Consider the following 23,178-nt stretch of genomic DNA (forward strand, 5'->3'; position numbering starts at 1 on the left):
TGATTAATGCCATGCCCCACATTATCATTACTATTTGGTGGCCTATAAACAACTCCAACCAATGTCTGTTGCCCTTTGCTGTTTCTTAGCTCCACCCAAAAAAATTCCACACATTGTTTTTCCAATCTGAGATCCTCCCTCACTGATTCCATCCCTTATTATCGGAGCAACTCCACTTCCTTTCCCTTCTTGTTTGTCCTACCTTAACTTGAATATCCTTGAATATCCAATTCCCAGTCTTGGTCACCATGCAGCCATGTTTCAGTAATGGCAATTATATCATACCCATTTACCTCTATTTCTGCCTTTAGATCATCTATCTTATCGCGAATGCTGCGCACATTCAGGTAGAGTGGCCTTAGCTTTGTCTTTTTGACATCATTCTGCATTCGAAGCATACTCAATGCTCTGCTTTGTTTCGCCTGCCTTCTAGTCTCACTACCACTTCCTGTTACCAACTTTACTTCCTTCCACTTTGGGCCACCCCTCAGGTTCCCAACCCCCTGACAAGCTAGGTTAAACTCACCCCAACAGCATTAGCAAATCTCCTTGCGAGTATATTAGTCCCAGTCCTGTTAAGATGTAACCTGTCCAGCTTGTACAGGGCCCACCTGTCCTAGAACTGGTCCCAACGTCTCAGAAATCTGATGCTCTTCCTCCTGCACAAGTTCTCCAGCCACATATTTAATCGATCAATCCTCCTATTCCTATGCTCACTAGCAAGTGGCACTGGGAGTAATCCTGAGATTACTGCTCTGGAGATCCTGCTTTTCACTTTCCTTCCTAACTCCCTGAAATCTGTTTTCAGGACCTCATCCCTCTTCCTATCTATGTCGTTGGTACCAATGTGGACCATGACTTCTGGCTAATCCCCCTCCCCCCGAAGGATGTCCTGGATCTGCTCGGTGACATCCTTGACCCTGGCACCAGGGAAGCAACACACCATTTTGGGGTCACGTTTACTGCCACAGAAACGCCTGTCTGATCTCCTGACTATGGAATCCCCTATCACTATCGCCCTTCCATTCTTCTTCCTCCCCCGCTGTACAGCTGAACTGCCTGTGGTGCCACAGGCTTGGCTCTGGCTGCACTCCCCTGAGGAACCATTGCCCTCATCAGCATCCAAAATGGAAAACGATTAGTAAGCAGGATCGACTCAAGGGACTTCTGCACCACCTGCCTGGTTCTCTTAGACTGCCTGGCAGTCACCCATTCCCTCTCTGGCTGTACGCTTCTGACCTTTGGTATAACCATCTCCCTAACTGTGCTATCCATGTAGTCCTCTGCTTCGCAGATGCACAACAGTGACTCCAGCCGCCGCTCAAGTTCTGAAACCCAAGCTCAAGCTTGTGCAGCTGGCGACACTGCCTATAGACGTGTTTGTCTGGGACACATGGTGCGTTCAGGACTTCACACATACCGCAGGATGTGCACTCCACTGGCCAAGCTGACCGGCCATCCCGTAACTCTAAAAACTATTTATTACACTTAAAGTAGGTAGAATGAGTAGAATAAATTAATAGTAACTTAACTTTACCACACTTACACTAACTTTATCTTACTTTGGTTTACTTTATTACTTTATTTCACTTTGATTGATTTAACTTTACTTCTCTATCGCTAGTGTTCCTTACTGAAATCCTAGTAGCTACTTCTTTATAAATGATATGTTTTCTAGTTTTAAGCTATTTAAATACAGTCCCCAACAGCAACTTCTCACCAACCAGTGAATGTACAGTTTTCCTGTGATGTCACTCCTGTATTTTTTTCAAACTCAGCCCACTGCCCGAGTAGAGGTGTCCCTCGCAAGTTTGGCTGTCTCCGTGCCCAGAAGGTGAGTGAAGGCCCTAAGCCTCGCCCTCTATTTATCTGCTACCCGAGCAGAGGTGTCCCTCATAGATCCGGCTGTCATCGCTCCTGGAAAGCGAGTGAAGGCCCTGAGCCTTGCCCTCTATTTATCTGCTGCCCGAGCAGAGGTGATCCTCGCAGATCCGGCTGTCTCTGCTCCCGGAAGGACATTTGCTAAACCATACAACTCATTACAGAATTTTGATATACTTCGTATGTCTTGGGGTAATAATCTCTGATAGACACTGATATACATTCAAGATAATTTTCTTGGTCATGCCCCAATTTATCACTTCTGTCTAATGTAACAGATTTCTCACTGTAACAGACAAACATATAATCTAGTCATTCTTTCATTGTTGTTTGTGGGAGCTTGCTGTGTGCAAATTGGCTGCCATGTGTCCTACATTACAACAGCGAATTGTCTTTAAAAGTACTCCATTGGCTGTAAAGCGCTTTGGGACACCCTGAAGGTATGAATGCAAGCCTTTCTTTTAATTTCTATCATATTTTGTAATCTGTCTTCCATTGCCATATACTGCTCTGATACAACATACTCCATAACATGGCATTGCATGATGTTAAGGAGAAGATTTGTATATTCTTGCGCATGGTGGAGTACTGCATAGTGAATACAGGAAAATTAGGCAAGGAGGAGCTAATGCCCATATGGGAAACTTTCTGAATTTCCATCTATATACATTGATGGACAGAAATGTGTGTTTCTTCCTATTGAATTACTGTGTATTTATTGTGGTAAGGCAATCTGATAACATATGGTTCAGAACGGGAAAACCTTCCCCAATATGCCCATCAGTGTGAAATTCTATAGTATGTCCCATATTTCTCTCAATAAAACTACACCATAAAGCAAACTGTAATGCACTAATATACTTTCCCATCAGTACACTGCTCTTTTGTCTCTAAGTCAGAAGATAGTGAGTTCAAGCCCAAGTCTGGAGACTTGGGCACATAATCCAGGCTGACACTTCAGTGCAATATTGAGGAAGTGAGGCAATGTCAGAGTGGCGTCAATCAGAACAAAACATTAAACCGAGGCCCACATGCCTTCTCAGATGGATATAGAAGATTTCATGAAACTACTGGAAGAGCAGGGGAGTTCTCTGGCTCATCTGGCCAACATTTATCCTTCAAACAACACCACCAAATAATTAATCGCATTGCTGTTTGTGGGACCATGCTGTGTGCAAATCATCTGCCCCATTTCCCTATTTTACAACAGTGACCACATTTACAAAATACTTCCTTGGATGTGAAGCCCTTTGCGATAGAGTGAAAGATGCTGTGTGATTGCAGGCTCTTCCTCTAATCCAATAAATGCCTCAGTACATCAAGCCCTTTATATTCTACCTGGCTTATAACACAATGGCCCAGATTTTGCAGTTGTAATGATAACAAAACTGTCAGTGTTCACCATCATAACCCTGTGAAACTGACAGCAACTTCTGGCATCAGCACATGCGCAGTTAAAAGCGGAAATCCAACAGGTGCAATCGGTAATTCTTCCTTCCTCCACAAGGAGCACTGATGTAGTCGCTGCAGATGGCAATCTTTAGAAATCACTGAACTGATTAGAAATTCTCCTAATATGCTGTAATATCACTGATTAAAAAAAAGAGATATTAAATGATGAATTCCACCTCTCTGCAGCTCCCGTCCAAGATCCCCCCACTTGCCTCCCCTTTCCTGCTTTTAAAACTGTTCTTCTTTAACTGCCATCTACTTGCCTAAATTTTCCACCTTGGCTTATGCTTGATGTTCACTATTTCCTTCATCATTTAACCTCAAGGTGCTTACTGGTATTTAAGGAGTAATATAGAAATGTAAGTTGATGCACCAGAGAGTGTTATTATCATGTGTTATTTCGGTGGGTGATTGTACTCTGCCAGAATGTGTAACAGTGAATGTTATTAGATACATCAATGAGTGTAATACTCAAACTGATGTTATAAGAAAGGCATAACCAGGGCTGTTACATTAGAGCTTTATAGTCTTGGTATGTTGGAACTGTAGTTTATGGTAGTTCAACAGCAGGCTTGTGATATATCAAAGTATTATAATAAAAATCAAATTAAACATTGGCCTAGATCTTATGATCTTGAAGAAAGATGCCCATAAAGATCGAACGATCTCTGTGGTATGGATTTCACCTTTCCTCACGTTAACTTGAATCTGGCATCTAGATCACCAGGTGTCTAGCAGAGTGATCTGATCAGCAGGCAATCACATTGAATAATTCTGACAGCAAACCAGGAAATAATGTTCACGGATTACCCTTCACTTTTATAAATTTTACAAAGAAGGAAATAAAGATTGGGACATACGCATTTGGAGCTCAAATATCATAATCAGACTTAAAAAATAAATGAGAAAACTATGGGATTTTTATGATAATGGAAAATATAAAATTTGTTTTCCAGAGACACCAACGTTGTTTAGCAATAATTAGGAACTTAGTACAAGGTGTAACTTTTTCAATTTTTTTACTGAAAGAGAGGCCACTGTAAGTGGAGCACAGGGATATAACTTAACCTCTTATAATCAGATAACATCAGCACAAGAATTCCAGCGGTTCAAGAAAGCAGCTCACATCACCTTCTCAGGGTAACTAAGAAAGAATAGTCAATAAATTTTAACAATCAATTTAAAATCTCCAAAATATTAATTAAATGATCTAATCCTAATCCACAGATGACATTTCCTTGGTCTTAAAGGACTGAAGCCATTGAACTCTCTGGCATATTTGATCAGCTACACAGAACAAAACATGTTCCCTTTTGTTAAAGACACATGGAGATCTTTAGTGTACTATCTCAAAAGAAGGTTTGAAAGGCATACAGGGAACTTCAGTGCTGAAAAAAAACACTCCAAATGCCACCCGCCATTAGGATGTGCATTGATCTTTGAAAATTGAAAAGTAGTGTTACAAATAACATCTCCAGATTGCTGGAGATGTGGGGCGGAATCGTTCCAGATTTGCACTAAGTGCGGTAGCGGATAGGAAAAAGAAAGTTTTACCCGCCAGCCGCAATGGCGGCTTTTCACGCCGCAACATCCCAATCCCGCCTCATTAATCATGCATTCCTGGGAAATAAGCCGGCGAATGGGCTGTCATTTGCCAGCCACACTGTCACCTCGACACTTCCTTATGCCAGGTGTCACATTTAAAGTGCGGCCATGCACACATGTCTCAGTGGTTCCAGCCCAGGACTGCTGCACAGAAGACATGGCCCCAAAAGGTAAGAACAATGCAGACCCCCGATTCAGTGACGAATCCCTGGAACACCTTTTGTACACCGTGGAAGCCCGCTGTGATGTCCCCTACCCTCAATCTTGCCGCAGGAGGTCCAGCAATCTCACCACTCCAGCTTGGTAGATGATGACAGTGGTGATCAGTGCCAATGCTGCACAGAAGAGGTTGGCCATCTAATGCAGAAAGAGGATGAATGATCTCATCTGCGCCGCCAAGGTAAGGCAACCACATAATTTCGCTCAGCAGGCATGTGCGGCAGTCGGAAGAGGCCCGCCGACAATTAAGCGGGCAATTAAGCTCATTAATGGCGCAATTGTAAGCAATTTTTTGTGGCCCGTCCAACCTTATGGTTGGCGCGTGGGCCGATTAGCCAGGTGGCCTTTACATTTTTGATGAAACCTCACCTGAGGGCAGAATGAAATCTCCGTTAGGGTATAAAATAAAAATAAGTATCTGGGGACTGGTTTTTTTATGAGGTATGCTTTCAGGTGCTTGATTTGTGCTGCATGGACATTGTCTGCACCATTTTTGTGCTTTCTTTTATTCTGTGGAGGTCTGCAGCTCCCGGAGGCAGCTGTCTGCCTTCAGGGCGCTCAGTGGAAGCGCTCACTAACACCCACGGTGACGTCAGCGCCTGACCTTTTCCCACCCTCACCGGCAGCGCTGAGCCTTTCCATGGGCGCATTTCATGATTGCTGGCTGTTAATTGGCCAACCAGTGTAAAATCCCGGCCGGCGGTCATTCGCGGCTGGGTGCCCATTTCCCGTCTGCTCCCGGACGCGCCCATCGCACGCACCCGACGAGTGCAAAATTCAGGCCATGGGCACAAAATGACATTTATTCGCACCAGCATACCAGCAAATATGTGATTTGTTAGTCACCTTTCTTCCCACGATTTGCTTTGTAACTGCGAGGAGAGAATCCTTATTGTCTGTTCATTCCAAAACCAGCTAACAGGAGGGTCAAACAGGATGGGCAATTCATCAGTAATAACTGGGTGCATGTGCACATGGAACCAAACATCACTAGAAAAAAAATTACATTCAAATTAGAAAAGTCACATTTGAGTAAAAGCTAAGCACCTTGTAGAGTATGATATAACAACTCAAGGACACTTCTGAAACAAAAACAAAACAGGCTGGAAAAACTCAGCAGGTCTGACAGCATCTGTAGAGAGAAAAACAGAGTTAGCATTTTGAGTCCGTATGGCTCTTCTTCAGAGCACAGACGCTGTCAGACCTGCTGAGCTTTTCCAGCATTTTTTGTTTTTGTTTCAGTTTTCCAGCACCCGCAGTATTTTGCCTTTATCAAGGACACTTCTGATTTGAATTAAATGTTCCTTAAAGGAACATTGACTGAAATGTAGGAACCTTCCTCCACCCAAAGTCTGATCGCATGTCCCATTGCTCCAGCTACACTAATGCATTTCGAATGTGCTAACCCTCCAGTTTCTGCTGCCATTTAGGGGTGAATGCTTAATATATATCAATAGAAAACTAGAAATGGTGTTGTGATATCATTCATATTTATAGCATGAGAAAGAAAGGAACAAGAAAAGGGATTGGGCATATCTAACTGGCTCCTTCTATACAGCATATACAGCTTATACTACCATGAGCTTCATCCCTTCAATTTAGCACTCTGAGGTAAAGTTCTGTATAAATATTCCCTAATCCCCAGATGTATTTCAGCAACATTATGTTTTTTTCTTAATTCTCATTTTCCCACTATTCAAACTTTAAAATTTCTACTACTCTTTCCCATTGTCTCTTATGTACAGCTCCCACTCCCGCCACGTTGGGAATTGGGAAGGAGCACCAGAATTTTATTTCTTTTATTACCATATGTTATATTTTTCCCCTAAAGTGCAGGTTAAAGTGATAAGGAGAACACTGTTAAATGCATATAATGGGAAAAAAATTCAAAGAATATTTACACATTTCAATCCAGCCAGCTCAGCGTAGTAAAAACCCAAATAGTTTCATGTGTCATTAATTCTTCAGAGGTCCAAGCTACATTCTATTACTATAATAAGTACAGTAATCATTCACAGACATTAATATAATTATATTCACTGAGCCACAGCAGACCATACCAAGGCTAGGTTACACATTTTATATTGTATGTTTTATCAAGTGCTGACAAAGTGAGAAACTACAAATAAGGAATGAATGCTGTCATTGAATTGGACACGATCCTTAATTCTCTGACAGTGTCTAAAATAAAAATAAAATATAATGATCATCAGAAAGTTACACAAGTTGTTTTATTAGATCAGTAGCCAAGTGCACAGCCTGTCCTAAACTAAAAGGACATGTTGCAATCGTTGTTATGATTAATCATGTTTGTGAATTCACTTGTTATAATTGCCTTGGTACTGAGTTAGGTTCTGCTGATGAATTCAATGTATGTTCTGAGAAAACAGTAAGGGTGTTATACAATTAGATGGTGAAACATTGAGGCAACTGTATATTTGGAAAGAGTGCATTTTCAATATCTGTACAATAAGAAATGTTTTTTTATCTTGTTATCTTCTGAAATTGATGCAAATGGTACACTGATTTCAAAATATTCAGACAATAGTTCAAAAGCCTCCTAACCCAGAACATGGGGCCAGCAAAAGGGAGTTTAATATCAAAGTAATAGCTTGGGTTTTGCAGTCACCAGTGAAGGAATGACACTTACAGCTGCCCACAGGCTCTTGACCATTTAGAGATCTTGTTCAGCATAGGGCCCTCTGTAGGCGATGTGCAGCATGTGCAAGGAGGACAAATAACAGCATGGCTCATCAACCAATCAGACTGAAGAATCCTTACAGAGACATGCTGAGTTTAAACCAGGAAGTGTAAATTAGAATAGTTATTTCATTGCAAAATCATGTTCAGAAACCAAAATAAAGAAAAGAAAGATGGGGTTGAGAGAGAGAAAAAAGAGACAAAGTAAAAAGATAGCTATTTTATTTTAAAATCTCCAACAATAAATAAGTTCTAAGACAAACAGGACTCTACATTTTTAAAATTAAATTTGCAGGGCCAGAGCGATTTTTGACAGTAATTAAGACTTATTCTGTCACTTAAAATTGGTTTATACCTAAATGCACCCATCCTAACTTTTTCTGACATGCTTATTGGGTAACTAACAGGCAAATACAGCAACTTCATGTCCTAAGCAAAAACAAAAATAGCTGGAAAAACTCAGCAGGTCTGACAGCATCGGCGGAGAGGAGTACAGTTAACGTTTCGAGTCCGCATGACTCTTCATCAGACGAAAATGCGGACTCGAAACGTTAACTGTACTCCTCTACGCAGATGCTGTCAGACCTGCTGAGTTTTTTCAGCTATTTTTGTTTTTGCTTCAGGTTTCCAGCATCCACAGTATTTTGCTTTTATCTTCATGTCCTAATATGGATTTCAATGTTGAGTCACATGGTGAGGTCCCAGTGTCGGTGAAGCTTGTGGAGGAACAGGGAAAGTCAGTCATCACCTTTTGGATTAGTGCATTTAGCTGCATATGTATTGGCTCTGGAAATTGCTGTCTGATGTTCTCCATAATAATGATGAGCATTGATAGACTTGACATGATTCTTTATTCAAATACCAGGTCATTGTGTTTAACTTCAAAATTAAGAAATAAACCCTATCTCTTTCAAACTCATTTCGACTATCACAAAATAGTAAAGCAATAGTAATATCTCTAATGCTGTTAGACTTGTCTTCTCATGGCAGGAGAGAATCAATGCAAAACAAACACAATCAGTTGGCGGGAAAGTATTGGCACTATTGTACTGGGCATTTGCATTCATGTATTAGAAGATTGAATTAATCCCAATGTTATTCCTTGGCTCCTAGATCCTTATCTCATCGTTATCTCTTAACCAATAGAAATACTGAATTGTCCTATAATCCTAAACAGGCTCTTTACCCACACTAACAAGATGTAGCTCATATTAAATGTGATTTACATACACGGCAAGTCACAGTAAATTCAGCTCCTAGCTACTGTATATAGGAAATCATGGCCATAATTCATTTTAATAGCAAAGAGGCAAATGGGAGGAGCAGCAGTTACCAAAAGAAAATCAAAATTTTCTGGTAGCATGCAAGGGAAAGTGATGTAGGTCACAGGTAGAGGCTGCTAGGAATTTGCATATTATTAAAAATGTGTTCATTTGGGTTCCACAGGGCCACTCAGCTCCTGATCTCATTACAGCCTTGGTTCAAACATGGACAAAAAAATTGAATTCTCGAAGTGAGGTGAGAATGACTGCCCTTGACATCAAGGCTGCATTTGACTGAGTGTGGCATCAAGGAGACCTAGCAAAACTGAGGTCAATGGAAATCAGGGGGAAAACTCTCCACTGGTTGAAGTTATACCTAGTACAAAGGAAGATGATTGTGGTCGTTGGAGTTTAATCATCTCAGATCCAGGACATCACTGCAGGAGTTCGTTAGGGTAGTGTCCTAGGCCCAACTATTTTCAGCTGCTTCATCAATGACCTTCCTTCATCATAAGGTCAGAAGTGGGGATGATCACTGATAATTACACAATGTTCAGCACCATTTGTGACTCCTCAGTTACTGAAGCAATCCATGTCCAAATACAGCAAGACTAGGGCAATATCCAGGCTTGGGCTGACAAGTGGCAAGTAACATCCCTGTCGTACAAGCGCCAAGCAACAACCTTCTCCAACAAGAGAGAATCTAACTATCACCCCTTGACATTCAATGGCATTATCATCGCTGAATCCCCCACTATCAACATCCTGGGGTTACCATTGACCAGAAGCTGAACTGGATTAGCCATATAAATACAATGGCTACGAGAGCAGCTCAAAGGCTAGGAATCCTGTGGCAAGTAACTCACCTCCTGACTCCCCAAAGCCTGTCCACCATCTACAAGGCACAAGTCATGAGTATGTTGGAATATTCTCCACTTGCCTGGATGAGTGCAGCTCCAACACTCAAGAAGCTTCTTCCACTGTCGCCACATGGTGGCAGCAGTGTATACCATCTATAAGGAACTACACTACAGGAACTCACCAAGGCTCCTTAGACAGCACCTTCCAAACCCATGATCGCTACCTTCTAGAATGGCAAGGGCAGCAGATACATGGGAATACCACCACCTGGAGGTTCCCCTCCAAGCCACTCACCTTCCTGACTTGGAAATATATCGCAGTTCCTTCACTGTCGCTGAGTCAAAATCCTGGAACTCCCTCCCTAACAGCACTGTGGGTATACCTACACCACATGGACTGCAGCAGTTCAAGAAGGCAACTCACCACCACGTTCTCAAGGGTAATTAGGGGTGGGCAATAAATCAAAGTTTGCGAATGCTACGAAACTTGGAAGCATTGTAAACTGTGAGGAGGACAGTATTAAACCTCAAAAGGATGTAGACAAGTTGGTGGAGTGGGCAGATTAGTGGCAGGTGAAGTCCAATGCAGAGAAGTGGGAGGTGATCCATTTTGGTAGGAAGAACATGGAGAGACAATATAAAATAAGGGTACAACTCTAAAGGCTGTGCAGGAACAGAGGGACCTGGGTATATATGTGTATAGGTCATTAAAGGCGGCAGGACAAGTGGAGAGTGCAGTTAATAAAGTATACAATATTCTAGGCTTTATTAATAGGGGCATAGGGCCTAGAGTACAAGAGCAAGGAGCTTATGCTGAACTTGTATAGGACACTAGTTAGACCTCAGCTGGATTGTTGTGTACAGTTCTGGGTGCCACACTTTAGGAAGGATGTGAATGCATTGGAGAGAGTGCAGAAGAGGTTTACCAAAATGGTTCCAGGGATGAGAAACTCTGTTATGTAGGTAGATTGGAGACATTGGGACTGTTCTCCTTGGAGAGGAGAAGGCTAAGAGGAGATTTGATAGAGGTGTTCACACAATCATGAGGGGGTTTGGACAGAGTAGATAGGGAGAAACTGTTCCCACTCGTAAAAGGATCGAGAACGAGAGGGCACAGATTTAAAGTGATTTGCAAACGCGATGTCAGAAAAAACTTTTTCACACAGTGAGTAGTTTGGGGCTGGAATACACTGCCTGGAATTGTGGTGGAGGCAGGTTCAATCGAGACATTCAAAAAGGCATTAGATGATTATTTAAATAGAAACAATGTGCAGGGTTACAGAGAAAAGACAGGAGAATGACATCAAGTCATAACGCTCATTTGGGGAGCCAGTGCTGATACGATGTGCCGAATGGCCTCCTTCTGCACCATAGCAATTCTGTAAAGTCTATAAATGAAGACCTGCAGCTAGAACCTTCCTGCACAAACACAACAGCTCCAAGCTTGTATCTCTCACAATATTAATCACTATTTCAAGGCGCAGTTGTTTGGAGACTGAAGATAAAAGGCTGAATTGAGTGAGAGGGAAGGCAATAATCAGACACGGTTAGATAATTTACATTATTAAAGTAATCATCACCATAACATTTCTCCAGATTTTATGAAGAAAGCACAACAGTGGAAGTGCAGAGACAAGGCTGATTTTGTGTTATTCCTCCTACTGCCCTCAGGAATACAGAAAAAAAAATGCAGGTTTCACACTTGTCAGCAAGAAAAAAAAGGCGACTGCCTGCAACAAAAGTGGTGTAAATGATGCCAGAGCCGGGTCCTGGTGAAGACCAACTCGTGGATCAAGCAGGCTGAATTAAATGAAAGATAAGAGTTTGTCAAAATTTTTAAAAACTTGTTTGCGCAGTGTGCAGCATTAAGTTGATGCACAGGATAGCATAGCGCCTTGGTTTTAAAATTCTCATCCTTGTTTTCAAGTCTCTCCATGGGATGCCGCTCCCTATCTCTGTAAGCTCCTCCAGCCCTACAATGCCCTGAGATATCTGCACTCCTCCAATTCTGACCTTTTGTGCATCTCCAATTTTAACCTTTCCACCATTGGTGGTTATGCCTTCTTGGCCGCAAGCTCTGGAATACCTTCCCTACACTTCTCCAAGCCTCTAAATCACATTCCTCCTTTCAAACGTTCTTCAAAAACTATCTCTTTTATCAAGTTTTTGGTCATCGGACCTAATATCTCATTCTGTGGCACGGGGTCATACTTTATTTTGTAATGCTCCTGTGGAGCTCCTTGGGATGCTTTGTTGCATTATAAATATGTTGTTGTTGTTGACATTGTAACAAAAAACCTCCTACTATCTGAGAAGGTACAGCAAAGGTTACCAAACACTTTTTGTTAGTGTCTGTTTAAAGGCAGAGTATATGCTGTCTAATGGCCATAATGGATAATTATCCAAAACTGATCAAGCAAGCATTTCAGTTTTAAGTGGTTTGGAGAAAAGATAAAAACACAAGAATAAAAGGTGAAGGTTATTTCTGGTTCTTCAGTTTAACATATTAAAGATAAATAGACATCAAGGTCTGGATTTTAGTTTGGATGAGAGTTCTGTGCAGGGTTTGGTGAGGCTGTATTGAGGTTGGAAAATCCAGGAGAGCAGGTCTGAATATCCTGCAGATTTGAACTGAAGAGCTCCTTTAATACAGCTCCTGTATTCCTATCCACAGGCAGCCTAATTGTAATTCCTCTTCAGGCAGGAAGGCTGCTTCACAGGGCTGAACTCTATGACAGCAGTTTGATGCCATGGGTGAGGGTGGCAGGGGGTTTATTTGGTAGATTGTTAGGCCTTAAGGGAGCACTCCCTCTTTCCTGGCCCACAAGCAGTGCTGTAAAGAGAGTTACCTCATGGAATCAACCCCTCTCCTAGGCTATCAGGTTTCCTGAGGCCTGGGAGACCTTACCGCCTGTCATTAAACATAGAATAGCTGCTAAAATGAAGACAGGCAACCTAATTTAATATTCTTACATAGGATATATGGCACAGAAACAAACCATTTAACTCAACCAGTCCATGCTAGCATTTCTGCTCCACTCGAGCCTCATCCCAACTAAATTCATCATTGGTGACTAACCCAGACTTCCTGGGAACCAATTCGTTATCTGTCCTTGACCTATTTCTAGTAAATGCGGAAGTGGGTTCAGTTGCTGTTCCAGCTTTTTCTAATCCTATAACACGACCCTAACCCACCCATTTTTGGGAATTAAAGTTCAGGCCTAAGTGTTTTCACAGGTTAATAATCAGCTTAAACTATTTTACTAATTCTTATACACTCATGAACAAGAATGTCCAAGTGCTCAATGAGTTGGTTAGCGAGTTTCTAAATCACACCAGTAATCCAGTATTGTAACTTCCTATTGTCAATTCAAGAGAAACACTAAAAAATAGAAACTGAAGCCCAATGGTTATGGAACCAAGTATCAATTTATTTATTGCATTATGATATTCCTGTCTTCAATATTTAGAGATTTTTGTCCCTCATATGTCCTATTACACCAAAACAAAATTTACTGGCAACATCAGATTACAATAAAGTCCCAAACAGTTCAACGGGCCAATGTTTTACAATTTACAGTGAAAGGTGTGTGGAGGGATAGAACATAGTCAACGTCTTTCTAACATGTTAAACACATCACCATTTGATTTCAAGTTGTTAAAAATCAGAAAATTCAATTTATTAATCCCAAAATTAAGTTTATGTCACCTAATTCCAAAACTTTTTGCCATATCCCCAAGTAGAGCAGCATCTGTGTGAAGGTTCAGCCAGGAGTAGTTGTACTTAAAAGGCTGCTCCAATAACCGATGTAGTTAAATGGTCCTCTTCTTCTGAGTAACCCTTTCCACCTCCCTCATCAGACACAGGCAGAGTTCATCCTGCCAAGGCAGGGCTACACACTGCACAGCTAGTGGGAGACCAATAGCTCCTGATGCACCCTGGAATATAGGAGAGGAAAGAGAAACAGCAAAATAAGATCATATACATATGAGATAAGTATTTGTACAAATTAATTATCTTAAATTGATTACACTGCTAATATTTTTATTGATCAGGAGAGGACATTCAATTCTCACAGAACTACGCTAGTTGTAACCATAAATCATAAAACATTAACTTCCCCATTCATTCTCACATTGGTTTAGTGCAATCCACTTTTTAAATACAAATAGATACAGGGTAATCTTCCTCCAGCCTCACTATAACAGAGTTAGATGGTCTTTCTGCCCCTTTGCTCACTCCAGTTTAGAGACAATACAATTTAAATACAAGTTCCATTTATAAATTTTTCATCGAGCATTCCAAGGTCCGGTATGCAATCTCCACCCTGCCTCAACTCAGGTGAGCATTGCTGTACAATGTGCTATTTCCTATTTTGTCGAAAGGGACATTCCCCCCGACCCCCACAAGGGAAAATCATTGCCTTCCCATCCCCTTTTCCCAGAATTATCTCTCCATTTCCCACAGTCAATTTTATGTCCTCCATTCGAAACTGCCAATTAGCCCCAAGTCATCTTCTCAAGGAACCAGACCAGAAGTGTAACAAAGTCATTTTATTGAGGAGGAGCTCAGATCAGAGGTGAAAAATGGTGCCAACTATGTCAATTTATGACTTTCACCTACACAAAATTAGGCAGGAGGTTGTTCCAGGCTTAGTGCCAATATTGTGAACATTAAGTAGATCAGACTTAATGCCAATATTGTGACCGTTAAGGAGATCAGACTTGCTTTGGGCACACCAGCAGCAGAAGAGTATTTTGGCCATTATGAATTTTTCTGGCGGCGCACACAATAAGCCCCCCAATGTTTTCTACTGTCCTCATTTAAATGTAATACTGGAGATAACTCCTCTGCTCTTCATCAAAATAGTGCCATGGGATCTTTTATGTCCACCTGAGAGAACAGACAGTTTAACATCTCATCTGAAAAAGAGCACCTCAGTACTCCACTGAGTATCAGCCTAGATTTTTGTGCTCAAGTCTCTGAAGCGGGACTTGAACCCACATCTTTCAACTCAGAGACATGTGCGCTACCAACTTAGCAACTGCTAATGCCCAGGCACAAGCTTATGTCAGGCAATGAGTTTTGAATGGTGCTGTCAATCAGTAAAGTTGAAACCAAATTAAAGGAACTGCATAAGCTGCCAAGCCAAAAATAGAAACAACTGTGCAATGGCAAGAAACCAATAATAGCAAGAAAAGATGACAGCGCTCATCAAAAGGTCAGTACTGACAGCTTTGAAACTAATGTTGTTACTGTGACAAGTGCAGGAATGTGCAAAGCTCCAGTATTAAAAAGGTGTCAGTCTCCTGCTAGTGGGGAACAAACATGAAATCTCAGGAGCACAAAGCAGATGACTTCACATGAATGCATGAATGAAGCCTTTCACTCCAAACAGCCCAACTCCGTCAGAAAACCCAGGTTTACTACAGTTCAGCAAAAATAGGTACCAGGTTTCTATCCCTGAGTTGTAAGCATATGGGAATGTCATTTTAGCCCCAGATATGTCAGCTCAAGCAAGAAACCGGTACCAAAGTTCTAACCCTGTTTTAAAGTCTACTGATTTTTTTCTATTCATTCATGGAATGTGGGCTTCGCTGGCTGGGCCAGCATTTTTACTGCCCATCCCTAGTTGCCCTTGAGAAGGTGGTGGTGAGCTGCCTTCTTGAACTGCTGCAGTCCATGTGGTGTAGGAATACCCTTAGTGCTGTTAGGAAGGGAGTTCCAGGATTTTGACCCAGCGACAGTGATGGAACGGCGATATATTTTCAAGTCAGGATGGTGAGTGACTTGGAGTGGAACTTCCACATGGTGGTGTTCCCATCTATCTGCTGCCCTTGTCTTTCTAGGTGGTAGTGGTCGTGGGTTTGGAAGCTGCTATCTCAGGAGCCTTGGTGAATCGCTGCAGTGCATCTTGTAGATGGTACACACTGCTGCTACTGTGCGTCGGTGGTGGAGGGAGTGAATGTTTGTGGATGTGGTGCCAATCAAGTGGGCTGCTTTGTCCTGAATGGTATTAAGCTTCTTGAGAGTTGTTGGAGCTGCACTCATCCAGTCAAGTGGGGAGTATTCCATCACACTCCTGACTTCTGCCTTGTAGATGGCGGACAGGCTTTGGGGATTGAAGAGGTGGGGTACTCGTCACATGATTCCTAGCCTCTGACCTGCTCTTCTAGCCACAGTATTAATATGGCTAGTCCAGTTCAGTTCCTGGTCAATGGTAACCCCCAGGATGTTGATCGTGGGGGATTCACTGATGGTAGTGCCATTGAACGTCAAGGGGCAATGCTTAGATTCTCTCTCTTGTTGGAGATGATCATTGCCTGACACTTGTGTGGCACGAATGTTACTTGCCACTTGTCAGCCCAAGCCTGGATATTGTCCAGGTCTTGCTGCATTTGGACATGGACTGCTTCAGTATCTGAAGAGTCGCAACTGGTGCTGAGCATTGTGCAATCATCAGCGAACATCCCCACTTCTGACCTTATGATGGAAGGAAGGTCATTGATGAAGCAGCTGAAGGTGGCTGGGCTGAGGACACTACCCTGAGGAACTCCTGTGGTGATGTCCTGGAGCTGAGATATCTGACCTCCAACAACTACAACCATCTTCCTTTGTGCTAGTTATGACTCCAACCAGCGGAGAATTTTCCCCCTGATTCCCACTGACTCCAGTTTTGCTAGGGCTCCTTGATGCCACACTTGGTCAAATGCATCCTTGATGTCATGGGCAGTCACTCTCACCTTACCTCGGGAGTTCAGCTCTTTTGTCCATGTTTGAACCAAAAGAGTACATTCTGGTGGAAGGTTGTACTTCAAAAACTAGCAGGATGTGGCTTCCAAACATTAGGGAGAGGAAAACAAAGATGAGATAGCCGTTGAAGTATTTTGGACTGATCTCACATAATTTCTGGATATGAGATGAACCGTTAATTGAGGGATTTTTGAATCAAGGCTTACTTTTTCTGATCAGGTGCACTAACCTTTTTGAAAGTCCTGTCCCAGAGATCATTACTGTAACCCACATAGTCCTTTAGTTCCTCTTCATCCTTCTCTGTTACTGTACTAACTGGCACAACACCAGCTGGGAAATTTAGCAGGTTGAAAATAATCTGGTAGCAGGCAGTAGCTGTGGAAAAAAAGTTCAGTATCTTTATCTACCATATTTTTAATTAGCCTCAAATGAACGTCACAAGGTGACAGGAGTGGTTAAAATAGTGAGATGGCAAGGTCAAGGGGGTGGCTGTGAATACGAGATGGGGAGTTTACATGGAGCTTATGTGGAGGGAGAGTTTAAGGGAGTATGACAGGGGAGTGAACTCATGAAGAGAGAGAGCTTGATGAGTTGAGATGGGAGGTTGAAATCATCTGGGAAGAGAAGCCTGTTCAGCACAGAGGCTGAGTAAAGAAAGCAGTGAAGATACCACGGTGAGCAAATTTTTACCATGCAGACGATGCAATGCTGTGGTTGTGGAAGTAAGCAGTCTTGATGATGGAAAAAAAGTTTGGGTTTGAAGCTCTGCTCACGGTCAAACAACATGCCAAGGCTGTAAACAGTATGGTTCAGCCTGAGGGAGTGGCACAGGCAAAATGGTATCAGTGGCAAGGGAGTGAAGTAAGTGGTGATGCTCAAGTTATCGTTCATTACAGAGAAGCTAAAGAAGTTTTGAAGCATCGTAACCACTTTGGAAGAGGATATGGTTTCTATAGTAATGTAATCTAGTGAAATATGCTTTGTTTTCTCATGCTGCCAATAATTCTACTTCTTAATAAATCTGATTCATAGTTTATAGTCTGAGACATACACGGTCTGTAGGAGTGTTATTTGTCCATCTGTCAGAAAGCTCCAAAAGCATAAGGGAATTTTGTACTATGTTGAATGAGATCATCAGTAGCATAATGGCTTCATTGTTCATCCCAGGATACTACCTCCCTGATTACTTTGTGTATTATGCTTTGGTTCGCAAGAAATATGGATTTGCCCATGGAAGCTGTACTTTGAACTGGGCATATTAAATCAGAACCCAGTCATCCTTTAATATCCATTTGAATCACAGAAGCAAGCCTAGTATTCCTGTTCCAATGATTCAGGGAGATGTATTAGAAACCTTTGAAATATTCAAAGAAAGGGTACAAATTATCCAAGTCCCTCAGCTACTGATACCTCTCAACCAATACTACTAACAACAGTCTTCCATCTGATTATTGCTGTACGACATGGCTTTGTGTAATGTGATTGCTGCTTTGTTTGCCTAAAACAACACAGTGGCTGCACTTAAAAAAGCAATCCAAAGCACTTAGAGATGTTTCTGTTAGAAGGTCCAATATTACTAACTACATCCAAAGCACTTTGAGATGTTTCTGTTAGATGGCACAATATTACTAACATCAAGATTAATTCAGGTCTTTTATTTCATTAACAGTGCCTCTCAGAAGTGCACTTCTGAAAAGTGGGTCTCAGTATTCGGTAGTGCCCTAAACTATATAAACCAACAGAAACAAAAAGGATAAATAGAAACAAATCAGTATACATCAGGTTGCAGTTATACTGCTCAGCTGTGAATCTAACTCTGGCAGTCCAAAGAGAGTTCTATGCATTGTTGCTTAACATGCATGTGCAAAACTCTGCTCTAGGCAGTTCAATTTTAGATTGTTTTACACCTTCTCAAAACAATGAAGTAAAACCTGTTTCCGTTCATAAGGGCCTGGAAGGACCAACAGACCTTTAAGGACTTTCTAAAACTGGGTTTGATGCCTCAGTAGAGCCATACTGCTCACCAGGTTTGCAATGATTTGGCTGCATATGTGAACCCTTACGTTTGACTTTGGATGCAGAGGGCAAATTAGATGCCTTTACCATGGAGAACAATTAGATTTTATCTTCGTACATCACCAACCCGGCTGAATGTAAAATAATTGTAGTTTCCCCACAATAGCACATTACTCTGGTAAAGGGCTTATCCCTGAATTGTTTCATACCTGTTAATTTTCCAGCATATCCGACAGTGAGAGCTGGACCTATTGCTGGGCAAAGTAAGACGTCAAGGTTTGCGCTTTTCCACATGCTGATGTACTCCTCACGGTAAGCCTAGACAAAATACAAAAACTTAAGTTTACTTAATAGTGACAGTTTATTTTATAGGCGCTTAGTCCTACACATGCATTCAACCTCAAACATGGGACCTTGATTTTAGCTGAGCCTAACCCGCCCAGTGATAAAGGGGCAGTGAATGAATAAAGTTGTGAAAATTGACTTGTTAGCCCTCTCCAGTTATTTGTGCTGTGGAGCAGATTCGGGTCACAATTCCACCAGCCAGAAAGAGATGGTTTAGCTCATGAATTAATTCAACTAGGAGTCTGATAATGGCATTTCAATCCAGATACAGTTTTAACTGGACCAGTTAGAAGTCCCGCTCAACAGCAAACATACTAAGTGAAGTGTAGCAGCTTTTGCTTCACAAACTGACTAGAGGCTGAATTTAAAGGAACACTCACCTGCAAGCACTAGGATCAGACAATCTGTGCACCATTGTGAATAGTGCATTTTCAAGCCAGCTTCCAACTTGGGCCTTCTAATTTTCCCCTTCTTAATTACCCTCATTAAGCACTCACTGGTTATCATGTGTGGATGAACAGTCAGGGGAAGAGGAGCAACAGCCTGAAGAACAAAGGCAGGTAGCAACTAGGTCTGATGGAAGACAGCATTTGAGATGGGCTAAGATGAGGGAAGGGGTGTGGGGGTGAGGGAGGGGGTTGGGCTCCTCGTCAAAGGCCTCACCCAGCCCACAGGCTTTATAAGTCAAGACTTACTTTTGAAGTGCTTTGACTCATGGAGACCAGGTATCATTCTGGTAAACCTATGTGGGACATCCTGCCCCATGTGCCCAAAGATCTGTGGATCAAGAAATGGCCTACTCGGGCAAATGAAGATACAGGGCAGATACTCGAGACCCTGAGCAGACATCACCCGTGAATCGAGGGACAGCCGACAATATCCTCCAAGTTTAATTTGCACCTGCAATTCATTCAATTTATCCCTTATATTCCATGTGTTTGCATAAAGAACTCTTATTTGGGTTCCAATTACCTGGTGGGCCTAAAGCACATTTCTCATTGTTATTCTACTCTCTTCCCTCTTGTTTGCTTTTGAGCTATTATTAATACTACCTCTTCCACCTGAGCCCTCCCTCCAATTTTCTAGTTTAAAGTCCTTGTCACACCCTCGCCCACCCCCAACTCCCACTTTTATCCTTACTACTAAGACCCTGGTCCCAGTTCAGTTCAGGTACACCATCAACAAGACACACTGCAACACTTGCCAACACCCCGACAGGACCTTCCGAACCCGTGTCCTCTACCATCCAAAAGGATAAGGCTAGCATACGCATGGGAATACCATCATCTACAAATTCCCCTCCAAGCCACATACCATCCTGACCTGGAACTATATCGCTGTTCCTTCACTGTCACTAAGTCAATAACCTAGAACTCCCTTCCTAACAGCCCTGTGGGTGTATCTACACCACATGGATTGCAAAGGTACAAGGCAGCTCACCACCACCTTCTCAAGGGCAATTAGCAATGGGCAATAAATGCTGGCTCTGCCAATGATGCCCATAATTTGTGCACAAATGAAAAAGGTGGAGCCCATTCTAACGGTTATTATTTCCTGTCGCAACACTGGTCCTAGTGTTCCACAAAATAGAACCCCTCCTTCCTACATCACTCCTTCAACCACGTGTTCACCTCCATAATCTGCTTATCCCTATGCCAATTCACGCATGGATCAGGTAATAGTCCAGAGGTCCTGATATGCAACCCGTGTAGTCCTGCTCTTTAATTTAGCTTCTAAACAGGACTTTTGTCTAATCTTCCCTATGTCACTGTTCTCAACATGAATCACAACAACTGGATCCTCACCCTCCCTCACCAATATCCTTTCAAGCTAGTTCGAGATATCCCTCACCCTGGCACCAGGCTGGAAATATACCATGTGCATCTCTCAACCCTGCTTACAAAGGATATTTTCTATTCCCCACACTCCCCTGCAATTACCACATTTGGCTTACCCTCTTTCTCTTCCCCATTTCAGCGGCCTCCTGCTCCAAGGTGCCTTAGTCTGCATTGTGGCTGTCATTCCAATAGTCTTTATCCTTATCCTCACAGGCAGCGAGTATATCGAACTTATTGAATAGGAGCAGTTTCTGCAGATCCTCGTTCATTATCTTACCTGGGTCCCCATTACCCTGCACACTATCAGTCATACCAACCCCATTCTGAACTCGCACCTCTTTGTGAGGCACAGCAAACTGTCCAGATATAGCACCCTCTCCCTTTTATCTCAGAGTGTCTCTAACTCTCACATCAGCCCAATGACTTGGAGCCAGAGAGATTGGAGATGGAGACATTTACAGCAGAGTGCTCACTCAGAACAGTCTCGCCGTCCACTAATTCCCACACAGAGCAGACCAGGCATAAAACCTGTTCTGCCATATTTACTTTCTAGTTTTTTTTTCTTCACATTAACTTGTACCAAGCAATAAAATAAAACATTAGACCAAAAGATTTTACAATGTTTACTGCCTCAAGCTTACAGGAGCCACTGCAAGTATAGGAGGCAGAAACCAGCTTCTTCATCCGAACTCCCAGTTGCATGAAATTCCAAACTTCAGCACTCTGTTTACAACACAATCTGTGTCAACCACGCTGTTAAGTGGCTGCACACCTGAGCAGGGGGCACAAAATCACGAGAGGCTAGCACACAAGCCTGCACGGCTTGTAACCACCCTGCATTTCTTAAAAGATAGGTACATTTTGGTTGGAGGTGGTGTTGGAAGTCACTCTAAATTTGAGTTGGACCTGGGAAAGTCAAGAATGGGGCCATATAATTGAGAGTGTGCTCCAATATTTTCCGATGCTACACTGGAGGCCTTGGTACAGGAGGTGGAGAGAATGAGAAACATCATCTGTGCTTGGAGTGCCAGCAGGCCCTCCAGACAAATGTTGAGAAGGCAGTGGGCCCAGATAGCTGTTGCAGTCAATGCCAGCAGTATAGCTCCTGAGGACCTGGGTGCAATGCCACAAGAAGCTCAATAACCTCACAGGAGTAGTCAAGGCCAGTGAATACATTTTCAAATGCCACATCCTACCAACTGCCTCAAACGCTGCTCCAAGTATCACCCCCTATCACTCACCTACCAACAATCACCATCAGCCATGACTTATACTCCACATGCATACCTTCACCTCACCCTCACCTACTTAGCACTACTGTAAGCCTCACACCTACATCACACAGCCTATATTGTTAGCTATTCAACCATGAAAACTGCTTCACTCAGCTGAATGATGAGAGATTGTAATCCCTTTCCATTGCAGCACATCTCAGAGTCGACTTATCTGTGCCTACAAATTTTGTGTGTGTGTGCGCAGTCAATGACACCCTACATCATGCAGAAGCTTGCAATCCTCACGAAGCTGCCTGCACACTCTGTCTAGAGAGATGAAGTGAAAGGTACATGGCAAGCTGTGAGATGTTGCAAATCTCATCTATGCCAGCCTGGAAGGAACCAGGCACTATGGGCTGGATTTTACCATCGGCATAAAATGATGCGCGGTGACGTCGGGCGGAACTCCTGATGTCACCGCGCCCTATTTAAATTTTCAGGAAGGCGTGGGCGCAGCAAAATCAGCTGCGCGCCCGCCGACCTGTCAATGGCCAACTGAGGCCATTGACAGAGCAATTAAAGTAATTAGTGGACCTTCCCATCCAACCTTAAGGTTGGCGGGTCGGTCAGGAGCCTCGCCGCGAACTAGAGAAAGCATGAAACCTCATCTACGGATGGGATGAGGTTTCATGCAGGGTTTTAAAAATTTTAATAAAGTTTTTTTGGAAATTATGAACATGTCCCAACTCATGTGACATTGTCACATGAGGGTTCATGTTAGAAAAATAAATCAATTGCCAAGTTAATGTACTAGTGATATTTGCTCATGTAAAGATCACTAGATTGGGCATGAATACAGTTTACGCTTACAGGTTACTGCCTAAGAAACCAAATAATCTGGGTTGGGATGGGCTCCAACACCCAGCGTATACATTTTTTCAAAACCAGTTCTGCCACAGTCACAGTTACATCAATTTGAGTGACTTTTACCCTGCCCAAAATCACCAGCTACTAGAGTTTGGGTTTCCTCTG

General features: G+C 42.5%; 1 protein-coding gene and 1 long non-coding RNA gene across 3 annotated transcripts in view; one reads left to right on the plus strand and one right to left on the minus strand.

The window, feature by feature from the left end:
• Window positions 1-1,796: 1,796 nt before the first annotated feature.
• LOC144692284 (uncharacterized) overlaps window positions 1,797-23,178 on the plus strand; it is a 64,142-nt gene continuing 42,760 nt past the window's right edge. The window contains exon 1 of one of the 2 annotated variants that reach the window (XR_013579295.1): window positions 1,797-1,834. This is a non-coding gene — a long non-coding RNA (uncharacterized LOC144692284). Of the gene's footprint in view, window positions 1,835-14,579; window positions 15,202-23,178 lie in introns of those variants that run through there. The other variant, XR_013579296.1, reaches the window with a different exon arrangement.
• The window catches only part of faah (fatty acid amide hydrolase), a 60,070-nt gene continuing 50,281 nt past the window's right edge, over window positions 13,390-23,178 (minus strand). The window contains exons 13-15 of the mRNA XM_078560919.1: window positions 18,959-19,067; window positions 16,963-17,108; window positions 13,390-13,918 (exon numbers count right to left, since the gene is read on the minus strand). Coding sequence (XP_078417045.1) covers window positions 13,793-13,918; window positions 16,963-17,108; window positions 18,959-19,067 — 381 coding nt within the window. The 3' untranslated portion in view covers window positions 13,390-13,792. The remainder of the gene's footprint in view (window positions 13,919-16,962; window positions 17,109-18,958; window positions 19,068-23,178) is intronic.

Source organism: Cetorhinus maximus, chromosome 17 (assembly GCF_964194155.1).
Source record: "Cetorhinus maximus chromosome 17, sCetMax3.hap1.1, whole genome shotgun sequence".
NCBI lineage: Eukaryota > Metazoa > Chordata > Chondrichthyes > Lamniformes > Cetorhinidae > Cetorhinus > Cetorhinus maximus.